Source organism: Puntigrus tetrazona, chromosome 20, assembly GCF_018831695.1.
Source record: "Puntigrus tetrazona isolate hp1 chromosome 20, ASM1883169v1, whole genome shotgun sequence".
NCBI lineage: Eukaryota > Metazoa > Chordata > Actinopteri > Cypriniformes > Cyprinidae > Puntigrus > Puntigrus tetrazona.
The window spans coordinates 13,498,142-13,510,615 of NC_056718.1; the positions used below are offsets into that span (position 1 = coordinate 13,498,142).

A 12,474-nucleotide genomic window follows, 5' to 3' on the forward strand; every position below is an offset into this window, starting at 1 on the left:
CCGTATTAAATAATGTTAACAAAATAAAAATATGTATTTATTAAATGATAATGTTACGATTAGCCCAAAAGCGGTTTGAAGTCAAACCCATTGGACGAGGTGTGACGTCACACGTCGGTCCGCTCGCTCAGTCGTCGCCGCCGCTGCGAGAAGTGAGGCAAACAACGCGAACTTCAGTCGTTATCGTGCGCTTCGAAACGTTATGGGATTGCTATGTCCAACGATCTATGTCACCATGGCCTATAGAACAAAACAAAATGCTCTGAAGTCTTCGGAAACATCTTGGACCGCCGCTGCAGACAGAGGTAACGAGCACACCGGGTCCCGGAATGAACGCGTGCGGTCCGCTCGGAGAGCTAACGATAGTCCGCATTATTAGCGGGATTACAGCTGTCACAACATTGCGTTGCAGTTGTGTAACCTGGCAACCGTATGTTCAATAATAGCTTTGAGTCGCGGTGGCCTTATTCGGTTCGGCTAATTAGCTAGCGCGGTGTCGCTTCATTGCGCTTTTTTTTGTTTTAGTGATTTGGCTCTGGCTGATGCTTTAGCTTTAGCTAGCCCGTGTCCCGTGTCTCCCTCTGTTATCGCTGGATGCGGAAAGGACAGAGAACGCCTCGACCAACATCTACAAGGCGGCGGCAGATTTCAGCGTAGCGTGTGGATGTTAGCATAAAAATTCAGCCACACAGCCAGCTAAGTCACTTAAGACATGAAACAGGCCAGCTGCAGTCATCCTTCAGATGATCCTCATTAAAAACAGTGCTGCATGCAGCTAGTATGGCAGTTCCTTTGGGCTGTCATCTATCATTTCTGGCTGCTGGGAAAAGATAGTATTGGCAATACAGTACAGATTTAATGATTAAAAAGTAAAACCCTTTTAATAGCGTGGAGTCATTTTTAAGATAATAACGCCCTTTAAAGCAACGATTTGTTATATTTTAAACTATATTTTTTTTGTGCTCGTATTCAAATGTAAAATTTACAGGTAAATTGTTTTATGCAAATTAACATGCTGGCATGCATATTTATGTTTATTAAAAAAAAAAACCTAGCAGCATAACATACACAGAGATGCACATGCATGCATACACATGTAAACATTTTGATACAATGTTTTGTGTGTGTCAGAATGTTTTAGTAATTAGTAAAAAACATATTTTAATTGTCTACACAATTTAAGTGAGTCCCACAATGAATAAAATTCATAAATTACCAACACTGCAGTCAAACTATGACAATATAGGATTTATGGATTATACTGTGACTGTATGCAATAAGTATAAAACAAACAACATACGTACGTGAGTAATATACAGAAAAATATATATTGCTCAAGATAATGCATATATTTACCATTTCAACAGACATGTGTACATGACTTGCAGAATGTTTCATTTAACCTTTTAGCAAATTGCATTTTTATTTTATCATTGACCTCAAATAGAGCCAAGTTTCTCTGTCTTACAGCTAAGCATGCATATAAGATTGTATTTTGTGGTCTTTGCAGTGTAGATTTTCAGTTTTTATTTCCCTGAGTCACTGTCTTGCAGGTATAGTGAATTTTGTTCTTGTTTCAGGCCTACAGTAAGCCTGTTCCTTAAGGATTTGACTGTATTTAGCTCCTTTAGTTTCTGCACCATAGCAGTGACAGTCATAAAAGGAATCAGGACAGGTCCTTCTACAGATCTTACATATTCTGCTCAAAAGACAAGCTTAGAACAGGTCAGATTGATATAGCTTGGCTGGCTTCACCGAAGGCCTTTTTAAGTATATGGATGGAGCCAATAAAACACATTTTTGTCTTGTCTACAGCCCTGTAGGTAAATCTCCCTTATGTCTACAAATGCCTTAAAGCCTTTCATTTCTGATGTAACAGTGCAGGTCCAACTAAATGAGGCATCTTTAAATTCTACATATGTTTTTTTTTTTTTTTTTTTTTTATCTTTTCAGCGAGGACTCGAGCTCACTGATGTGAGGTGTAGATCTTCTCTGAGTGTGCTCAGTCCACTCTTGAGCCTCAGGATGAGTGGGTCCGGGGAGCAGACTGATATCTTGGCTGTTGGTAGCATGGTCCGGGAGCGATGGAGAGTGGTGAGTCGTTTTGAAGGAGCTGTATTTAGGAGGACAAGGCTTCAGGACTATTCAAATACTCAATGTTAGTTTCGTAGAGATGTTCTGATAGCTGTCAGATTCTTTCATGTAAACTTTCTCACAGGCAAGGAGTTTTTTTTTTTTTTTCAGCTCAGTCAAATGATACACTGCAGGTGTGTTGAGCAGTGCTGACATCAGCAGAGAAAACTGTACAGCGTGCTGACAAATAGTCACGAGACACAGCATTTTATTCATGACAAAAGTGTTGTTTTGCTAGGACAAATATTAAGAAATGTATATGTATACAGTATGTATATATATATATATATATATATATATATATATATATATATATATATATATATATATATATATATTATATTTATTTTTTTTATTATATTATATTACACACATAATACCTACATAAGTACATTATTGTTAAATGGTTTGTGGTCAAATCATTTTATTTTTATTTAGAAGTGATGCATCAGATTGATCTAAAGTGACAGAAATGCTGTTTTTTGCACTTTATTCCTCAAAGAATCCTGTAAGAAACTAAATTGTCACAGATTCTACAAAAATATAAAACTAAGCCACTGTTTTCAGCATTGATAATGACAACAAATGTTTCTTGAGCATCAAATCAGCTAATCAGAATGATTTCTGAAGGATCGTGTGACACTAAAGTAATGGCTGCTATAAATTAAGCTAATATTTTGCTATGTTACTGTGATTTGAATTAATACATGCAACCTTGGTTAGCATAAGAGACTTCTTAAGCAATTTTTTCCGGTCAAAAAGTTTTGCACAGTAGTCATTCATCAAAAATTTATTTTCTAACTAGTTGAAGAAAATTGGCGGGGGTGGATTTGGTGAGATCTATGAAGTCCTGGACCAGGTGAGCCAAGTCAGTGTGGCTCTAAAAGTGGAGTCTGCCCAGCAACCCAAACAAGTCCTGAAGATGGAAGTAGCGGTTTTAAAAAGACTTCAGGGTAAAAATGAACATTTTAAGATATTTAAGATGCATTTTTTTATCCATTAAAAAAACAAGCATGAAAACAATTTCAAACACAAGGGAATATTACTTAAATGTAAAAAAATATATAATTTCTATATATATAACCATTTTTGCCTTGATCCATTTCATAGGTAAAGACCATGTTTGTCGTTTTGTTGGCTGTGGACGCAATGACCGATTCAACTATGTGGTTATGGAGCTTCAGGTACGCCACTGAATGATTTATTCTTGTTTTTGAATTTATGAATGTTATCACACACAAATTAAAGGAACACAACAACCTTGATTTCAGTCACCTGAAGTGTTGTTTGTCCATTGAACTGCAGGGAAGGAACTTGGCAGACCTTCGACGCAACATGAGTCGTGGCACATTCAGCTTCTCTACCACACTCCGACTCGGCCGACAAATCTTAGAAGCCATCGAGAGCATCCACTCTGTGGGCTTCCTGCACAGAGACATAAAACCCGTAAGAGTTCTATACAGAGTGTACAGCTCTGGCCCTAAAAGCACCTCTAATGTTGACTATAATTCATGTTTAATAGGGCCTCGTTATTTCTTTTTGGACAATAAAAACTAGTCATTAATTTATTTATTTTTCCCTCAAATAGTCTAACTTCGCAATGGGTCGGCTTTCCACTACGTGCCGAACCTGTTATATGCTTGATTTTGGGTTGGCACGCCAATTTACAAACTCATGTCAAGAAGTCCGTCCAGTAAGTAATCACAGTGAATCAAGTCTTTTTAAGCTTATGTTTATCAAATTTCATATTAGTGTTGCTTAAACAAACAGTTCACCCCAAAATGTAAATTCAGTCACGAGTTACTCAAAATCTTTTCTAACTTGTGTGACTTTATTTCTGCGTACAGCACAAAAGTAGAAATTTTAAGCAGTTACTGAAAAAAATAGGGATGTTTGATTTGAGAATAAATGAAAAAAAACAAAAAAAACAAAATGGTCACAATTATTAATTGTTACATCTCAGACTCTCATGAACGCACCAAAAAGGCAGTGGTGGAGATCAAGATTTTAAAATACAAATTTCAATGTCAGAAATTTTACAGAATTTTCATTTTTGGGGAATTGTTCCTGTAATGTGTTTCTGTATTTTTACTGAACCTATGTCTTCTCTGTTTCTATCTGAAGCCACGTCCAGTGGCAGGATTTAGAGGAACCGTCCGTTATGCTTCAATTAATGCTCACAAGAATAGGGTAAATTCTCTCTCTTACATTCTCAAGCCAATGGTGGATACCGGTCAGGTGTTTTATAGACAGCAGATCGTGTTACTTTAGGTATTCATATTTCACTAAAATGTACATTCTTGTTCTTTAAAAAGGAAATGGGTCGACATGATGACCTGTGGTCTTTATTTTATATGCTTGTGGAGTTCATGGTGGGTCAGCTACCCTGGAGAAAAATCAAAGATAAAGTAAGTTCTGCTCTGACCATAATTTTCCATGGATAAGAGATTTGCTGTTCTCAGTCCTGCCATCAATACAGGAACAAGTCGGAAATATGAAGGAGACGTACAACCATCGCCTCATGCTCAAACAACTCCCAGATGAGTTTAGCGTTTTTCTCGACCATATCTCCAACCTGGACTACTTCACTAAACCAGATTATCAGGTACCGAACTTTCTTAGCCTTTTTTGACCATAGATTTTGTAAATGTAGGCAATCACTAACATGCTCTCTCACTGGGTTGCAGCTCCTGATGTCAGTCTTTGAAAACAGCATGAAGAGCTACAATGTGGTGGAAAATGATCCATACGACTGGGAAAGAACAGATTCAGAGGACACACTTAATGTAGGAACCCTGGCAACCACAGCCCAGCAGTTGACCCGCCTCACACCGGCATATTTGGGGTAGATATCCAGCATCTACAATGAGATAACGAGTCTCTGTATAAACTGTTTAAAGTCTGCATGGTTGAATGAATACATTTCCTTCCAGCATGGCCAATGCCTCTGCTATCCCGGGTGATCTGCAGCGTGAGAACACAGAGGACGTCCTTCAGGGTGAGCGCCTCAGTGAGGCTGATAATTGCGCCCCCATCCCAATGCAGCCTGTACATGGAGCGGATGTCTGGGAGGATATGGAGCATAGCCGTGACCGAAACCTCAATCATGTTCAGCCTCTAATCAGAAAGGTACTACTCATCACTCAGCGATACACCTGCAAACTTGTCACTTTTCATCGAAATTACTTGTCAAATAAAGTAGTGTTTATAAGCACAGCACTTCTTTGTAGGTGAATAGATTTTATTCCATAAAACTTTATTTATTTCAATGATACTGTAATTGAACTGAATCACTCTAATATATATATATATATATAGTGACTTGACTCATACAGTGGTAACTGAGCTAACCACCATATAACTGTCTGCTGTTATGGATGTGCATCGATATTGCTTCAAAACAACATTGCTACTTAACATAGTTTCTATTTCCAAAATGATTTCAACTGCCCCATTTAAATTAGAAGGCTTAGTGTCACCCATCAACTTTTTGCCCATCTGGAGTTTGCAAGTAGTTTTCAAGTTGAAGCTTCTGTTTCTGCTTCAGGTGGCTAGTGAGGAGGAACGAAGCAAAGAAGGTAACCAGAGCCCCAACAGTGGCTCCATCCAGGGCTCTCCTAGACGTGTGCGCTCAGAGACCTTGCTCATCGACCGTGTTGCTCCTCTACTGAGAAGGATGCGCCATAGTCAGAGCATGGGGCTAGACAAAAGACTGACCCCTGAGCCCAAACCCACCATTGAACGCTTTCTTGAGGCCTAGTCAGTATACAAAATCCTAATATTCTCCTAATATAAATATGAATTGGTCTCTAAAGACATCATAACCACTTCTCCTTCTTTATCTCATCAGTTTAGGGAAGCAACGTCCGATTCTGCCCCAAGATAGGTCTGTCTGTCGAGTTGAGCAGGGCTCATTGGAGGATGAGGAGGGTGCTGCCAGCAGTGGTTATGTTGCCGTCAACCTCAGTCCCGTCCCACAAGAGGGTGACTCACAGGAGTGGGTCCTAGTGGAGCTTGAGGGCGGTAGCGGTTCAGCAGGATCTAAACCGGATGAGGAGGAACGCTCAGGGATCTCACCACGCTCCTCCAGTCCCCTCGCCCTGCCTCGCACCTGGTCTGACCCCTTGCCTCAGCGCACTAGCAGTCTGACTGGTTCAGCAGAATTTCACACAGGCGTCTGCCACACTGGACCTCCCTTCGCCAGACTACCAGGTTTACCTGGAGTGATAGGCCTGTCAGGATTAAGAAGACTGCCCGCAGTACAGCCTGCGTCAGTGGTCCTAAGCAGGGCTCATCTTGAGCAGGTCAGTATCTGATGTTTTAGCGTTTCAAAACATTGTGAAATATACAGCGGGAATTGTGAGACAACAATTATATTTACAAAATTCCTTGTCAATAATTTTAACATAATAGTGTAATTATGTCACAACATATGACCCTGGAAGACAAAACTAGACATGGGTATATTTGTAGCAATAGCCAACAATGCATTGTACAGGTCAAAATCATTAGGAAATTAAGTACAGATTATGTTCTTATAGTAAATATACCTAATCATAATTTGTGATTAGTAATAAGCATTGCTGTGGTCTTAATTTGGACAATTTTAAAGGTGATTTTCTGAGTATTTTTGCACCTTTTGTTATTTTATTAAATTTTTTTGGCACAGATCCCAGATTTTCAAATGGTTGTTTCTCGGCTAAATATTGTCCTAACTAATTTTACACAAAAACCTTACAAAAAAAGCTTATTTATTCATCTTTTAGATGACGTATAAATCTAAATAATAAAAAAAAAAAATCCTTATGACTGCTTTTGTATTTGTATCGGTTACAAATATGTTTATTTGTATATAAAAAAACTGTAGCAGGTAAGCAGTGATCATTTATGGGTGCATTGCAGTGTTTCACTGCAACATCACCATGACTTTTGGATTTTGGCCAGCAACTTGGATTTATACATTTGTGTATCAAAAACATCAATAGACTCAGAGTAAAGCTGACACAAAGCTCACTGGATGATGGTACCACTGACAAAATCAGATGTATAAGAGTTTTTCCCCCACAGAGCTCCATTAATAATGTCCTGTCTCCTAATGTTATTCCCTTCAGTCATCCAATGCAGTACTACAACCTGTTCAGTCTCAGCAGAAGACGGGAGACGACTCTCAGCCTGACAATCCATCAGGCCCTGCAGAAAAAGAGCACAACCAGGTGCCAGGGATTTCACCCTCTAAAAGCCCTAACAAGCCAGATGAAAACATTATGTCTGTTAAGGCCTCTGACAAGGATGTGGAGAGCGACTCGGGCTGTCCTGATGGTGGGCCTTCTTCAACACCCAACCAGGGTGAGATGACTGGACACAGCGTTGATGCAGCTCCGGCATCACCTCGTGAACTCTCACCCCGAGCCAGTCGCATCCCCATCCGTGACCCAGACTCTCCGACCCGTAGGGGCTTTCCAGCACCGCTTTCTCCGTCTCTGTCTCTGTCATGTGAGCACTTCCCCTCAGCGCTGCTGCGCGACAAGTTCACCTTTCCCACCGGTTCTCGAGGGTCAGACTGGCAGGCGGAGGAACCACTCTCTCTGTCTTCCTCCTCAGGACCTGTGTCAAGCAGGAGTAAAATACCAAGACCTATAAGCCCCACACTAGTGCCGGATCAGCTGTCTGCACGATTTATTCCACGGCCGCCACCAGGCAAACCTCCCCTTCGCACAGGTGGTGAGAACAGGTGAGAAGACCAAGAATTTTAAAATGTATACTTTTATCAAGTACTAAGTTAGAAGGTTCCCTGTGTCAGTGTATTACGTTGTGTCTTCACAGGCTGCATGCAAAGACAAAAGCTGGTTCTTTTTAGAGAATTAAAAACATAAAGTTGTAGTCAATTGTTGTAGTTGCAATTTGTAGTCAATTCATGAACAAATGATACTTACAAACCTTTCTTTTTAGTGAATCCAAAACATATGAGACAGCGTTGTCTAATTTACAACAAATGACTATTATGAGCTAGATCATTTTAGTGGATGCAGTGAGTGTGATCAGTGTAATTTGATTCATGATTAAATTATTCGTATGAACCAGTTCTTTTTACTCTGTCCAAAACTTCCAAAAAATCTTTTTAGTGAATCAAAGACATACTGGATGAACGGGGTTGTCCAATTAACAAACTATTCGAAAAAAACAAAAGGCTATTAAGAGCTGGATCTTTTTTAGTGAATCAAATACAATGAGTATGATCAGTGTAATTTCATTTATTAATAATAAATGACTCTTTATAATGAATCAAAAACACAGCATAGTCTAATTCAGTCTATTTTTATTTTTTATAAATTAAAGACAATATGTAACGAACAGTGTTTTCTGATTGTTGACCTTTTATAAAGCTGCTTTTAATGAAGAGTCTGAAAAAACACGTCTGATTTATAAACAATCAACTCTCATCCTCACCTAGTTCTTCTTAGTTAACATAAAACAACAGCACAACCGGTGTAGTCCCATTCCTAAATATACAAATACACGATGAGTGTGATATTGAATCTTTTGTCTTTTCAGACGTAGGCGCTACCGCATTCGTGCTAGCAGCACCGGTGACACGGACCTCTTGGACAACCTCTCTCAGCTCATGCAGGAGCGAGGAAGCCTGGCCGTCAGCACCTCCCGTTACCAACGCACCACCGCCTCCTCTCTGCAGCGCTCCTTAAGCTCCTCGCCTTCCCGTTTTGAGGGGGGCCACAGCCAGTCACCAAGTAGCTGCTCGGCCTCCCCGCCTCCTCGAATCAGTGACTTAACACTAAATCACGGGTCAGGATTCTGCCCCAGAGTCAGAGCAGGAAGTCCTGAAAGCAAAACCACAACCAAAATAAGCAAATAAAGAGAGCTTTGTAACCGACGGCATGAGTTGCCAGTAATTTGACAACCAGGTTCAAAAGTAGCGTTTGATGAACTGTAGCGTTTTTTCAAGTGGTGTTTTGATAAGTAGAGCGATTAAAGGACCAGGTATTTGTGGTTGGTTGTGATTACTTGAAAGCATCATGTTTTGGACATTTTTGAAAAACATGAAATATTAACATGCTAAGTGTTCCAGTGACGCCGTGTAACTTTCTTCTAAACAAATTGGCCATGGCATTTCATTCCAATTGGTTTTTAGATTTTTTTTTAAATATTCTATAGTTTGTGCCATATGTTCTTTATAATTTTGCTATGTAAATGATCTGTTTACTTTTTCATGTTTTTTTTGTTTGTTTGTTTACATACCTTACATGTGTCAGATTTTGACCATTACCTATCAGTTGCTATCAGCGAGGACGTTCGAAATCTGAAAACAATGGGGCTCCTCTTAGTAACTCATTGTATTCTGTCAAACAGATGCATGTTTTGTAGGCACTTCAGATACTCTAGCCTTACATTTTCTATAATTTTTTCTGTTTTTCGATCATTGGTCAAAGCGTTTAGGGTTAAATGCTCTTTTCAACAGATAGCTATCTATACAGTGTAATATCATTCATGTATAGGTACATCTGGTGCAAGCAAGCATGTGTATATATGTATTTCAGGGAATGTATGTACTGTAAACTGTATCATCTATAGAATGTATTTATTTATTTATTGGACGTGGTTACATACCTGATGATGTAGCTTTATTACTTGCTACTGAGTGAATTCACCATCACATTAAGGGTCAGCAACCTTGCAATTGCCAAGTATAATCTCTTCCATGCCTGCAATATCATACTAACAATCCCTGTAAATAGTCATAACATCAACTTATCAATATATTGCAGTGAAACACTACGGACCCTTAAAGGAACTCTTGATTCAGACACTATAGTCCCATTAACATTACTTGAACACATCAGCAAGATGTCTGTTTGATGAGTTGGCTGCTCATGCCAAGACGCTTCTGCCATTTTTGGAACTGAATTCTCCATCATGGCATTTGTTGAAAGTTGTCTGAGGAGCGCGAGACCCATGTGATGTACAAAGAAAAGGACTGTAGCTATCGAGTCATTACCACGACTTCATTGTGTGCCGTGCAGCTAGAATAGTAGTTTTGTTCTGGATCGTCTCTATTTTGTCCTCTGGAAGTACTTTTACTTTAAAAGCATCAGTATAGGCCCACAACTATTGGTACGACGGATGGTTTATCTTTAGAATTGTACATAACCTGAACTGTATATAGATATAAATATATTAAGAAGTTCCACCTCATGCTTCATGTACTGTATTTTGCTAACAAGCATTTCAATCATGCAAAAGACAGTTGCCATGTTGGAATGTATATGTATTCATATCAATGGAATAAATAAGTACTCTTAAGTACTTGATGCTTGATGTTGTTACAATATTATGCTGTCATTAGCTTAATAAACATATAATGCATCGTTTCATAGTTTATTTAAACAAAGCATACAAAATATTTAGTTGCATTAACGATGGAAATACAGTGAAACAGTTACGTTAAATGTAAGTATCAGTAATAACAAGCAGGAATCTTTTTTGTTTTCTTGTGTGTCATTTTAAACATTTTAACGTCTAATTCAGTCTTGACTTGTGTGTATCTAAAGCTGCATAGAAACAAAAATCCTGTCTGTGGTTAACAAACTGCTAATCCGCTCAAACCTAACCTTTCTTGGTTAGTCAAACAAGGATATTCCTACTGCAGACTCATATTTTGCAGCAGAACAACATTGTGCATATTAAGATGGGATAAGAGAAAGCATTTAACATGGGAAATAAATAACACTTATGGAAGCCTGTTTCAGCCGTGGAACAAAATAGACAAAGTAACTTTATCTCAAAATGTAAAAAAAAACATCTGAATTGTGAAAAATCAGAGTTACTGTGCCTATTGTTTATAGCATAGCAGAAAACAAAACGTTATTGCAATTATGAGTGAATTCTTTGAAAATTCAGGAAAATTAATTGTGAGATTAAATTTAGCAATTACCTTTTTAATTATTCTATTTGGCATAAACGGGGGTTTCCATACACTCTTGAGTGAACCACACAGGATGATCACAAGATAAACAGGCGATTCCTAATTAGGTTTGTGAATGACTCTCAAATTCACGCGTCTTTATGAGTCAGAGCTGTGCTGCGAACCTTAAAGCCTCCCTTGAAACAAAAGAAATAAAGAGCAAAATGAATTCTGCTGTATGTTCTGGATTGATCGTGACAGCGTGTCGCTCTCCAGTGCTAAGCGTATATAAAATGTTGCATGTGTCTTGGCTCCCTTCATCATGCATAACCATGCTCTTTACAAAGAAGTCAATTCCCTGTCTCTTGTGTCTGGGCAAATGCTCTAGAACAGAGGCGCTGTTTGTCTGGGATCGTCTGGCAGCACACTGATGGAATCCTCTGCTTTTCCACACAGCATGCACAACATTGTGTATTCCTGCGATACGGAATTAGAAAATAAGAAAAAAATATCCTGTAAATGTCTAAACAAACTTAAAAAAATACCTTATTAATTTGCCACACATTGTAGTTTTTATTTACTATTTATATGCAGTTTTAAACTTATTGGACTGAGAGCTCTGCTCACCTGATAGTCATCCACCACAGTGAAGGTGTACTCGTGTCTGGCTATGACATGATCACAGTTCTTGCACATATCTGAGGAAAACCTGACGTTAGCCACGACATACTGATGGCAAACTTAAGAGTATTTACGTTTACTGAAGTCACGTGACTCACGCAGGTAAGTGACAATCTCCTCTTCATCTTCATTCACCGTCGTCCTGTCGCTGATCAGCACAAAGTCCCGCTGGTGACAGTTGGCGCAGCCGAGAAAGTTCATAAGATATGAACCGTTCTCCAGACAGGTATGACCCTATGCACGTTAGAGAGAAAATAAACAGCAAAATATTCATTTATGTATGCGTACAACATGAACAACCCGATTAAACTGAAGTTTGGTGCTATCACGTGTTTTTTTTAGAAAGAGGTATCGCTAATGCAAGTACAGTTGGGTTTTTAGAGTATTTTAAACTTTTAGAGTATTCAGCACACAGGAGTGCGCTGCATTTGCTTCTGTGATGCCGTTAAAGGAGCAGGTAGCAATTTAATTGTGCAGTCAGCATTGATCTTGAACTCACCCTGTCAGGATACTGTTTCTGCACACAGCCAGTACACATTTCGTATCAAATAAAATGAATATATACGGTACAGATTAGAAGCAAGACACTTCCGTGTTCGTCTTCTTCTTCGGTGAATTCTCTGTGCGAACTTTAGAGTAGTGCCTCCATCGGTGCATTCATCGTATGCGATATTACAGTTAATAAGGACTTTAACAACACTTTAAAAAATGAGAACAGCGCTAAACGATTTCTACAGTAAACT

The 12,474-nt window shown here is 39.0% G+C and overlaps 2 protein-coding genes across 2 annotated transcripts; one reads left to right on the forward strand and one right to left on the reverse strand.

The window, feature by feature from the left end:
- The first annotated feature begins 102 nt into the window (after positions 1–102).
- ttbk2b (tau tubulin kinase 2b) lies at positions 103–10,462 on the forward strand. The gene is made up of 15 exons (XM_043219182.1): positions 103–305; positions 1,954–2,094; positions 2,939–3,086; positions 3,244–3,317; positions 3,439–3,579; positions 3,722–3,826; positions 4,258–4,323; positions 4,449–4,541; positions 4,613–4,738; positions 4,821–4,978; positions 5,067–5,262; positions 5,681–5,892; positions 5,984–6,437; positions 7,245–7,864; positions 8,686–10,462. Exons 2-15 carry the CDS (start codon positions 2,026–2,028, stop codon positions 9,002–9,004), a joined length of 2,781 nt encoding a protein of 926 aa, XP_043075117.1. The 5' UTR covers positions 103–305; positions 1,954–2,025; the 3' UTR covers positions 9,005–10,462.
- A 48-nt stretch (positions 10,463–10,510) lies between these two features.
- Positions 10,511–12,377, reverse strand: churc1 (churchill domain containing 1). The gene is made up of 4 exons (XM_043219195.1): positions 12,231–12,377; positions 11,830–11,965; positions 11,678–11,748; positions 10,511–11,527 (listed from the first exon to the last, which is right to left on the reverse strand). The coding sequence occupies exons 1-4, from the start codon at positions 12,267–12,269 to the stop codon at positions 11,435–11,437; spliced, it is 339 nt and encodes a 112-aa protein (XP_043075130.1). The 5' UTR covers positions 12,270–12,377; the 3' UTR covers positions 10,511–11,434.
- Between the last annotated feature and the right edge of the window lie 97 nt (positions 12,378–12,474).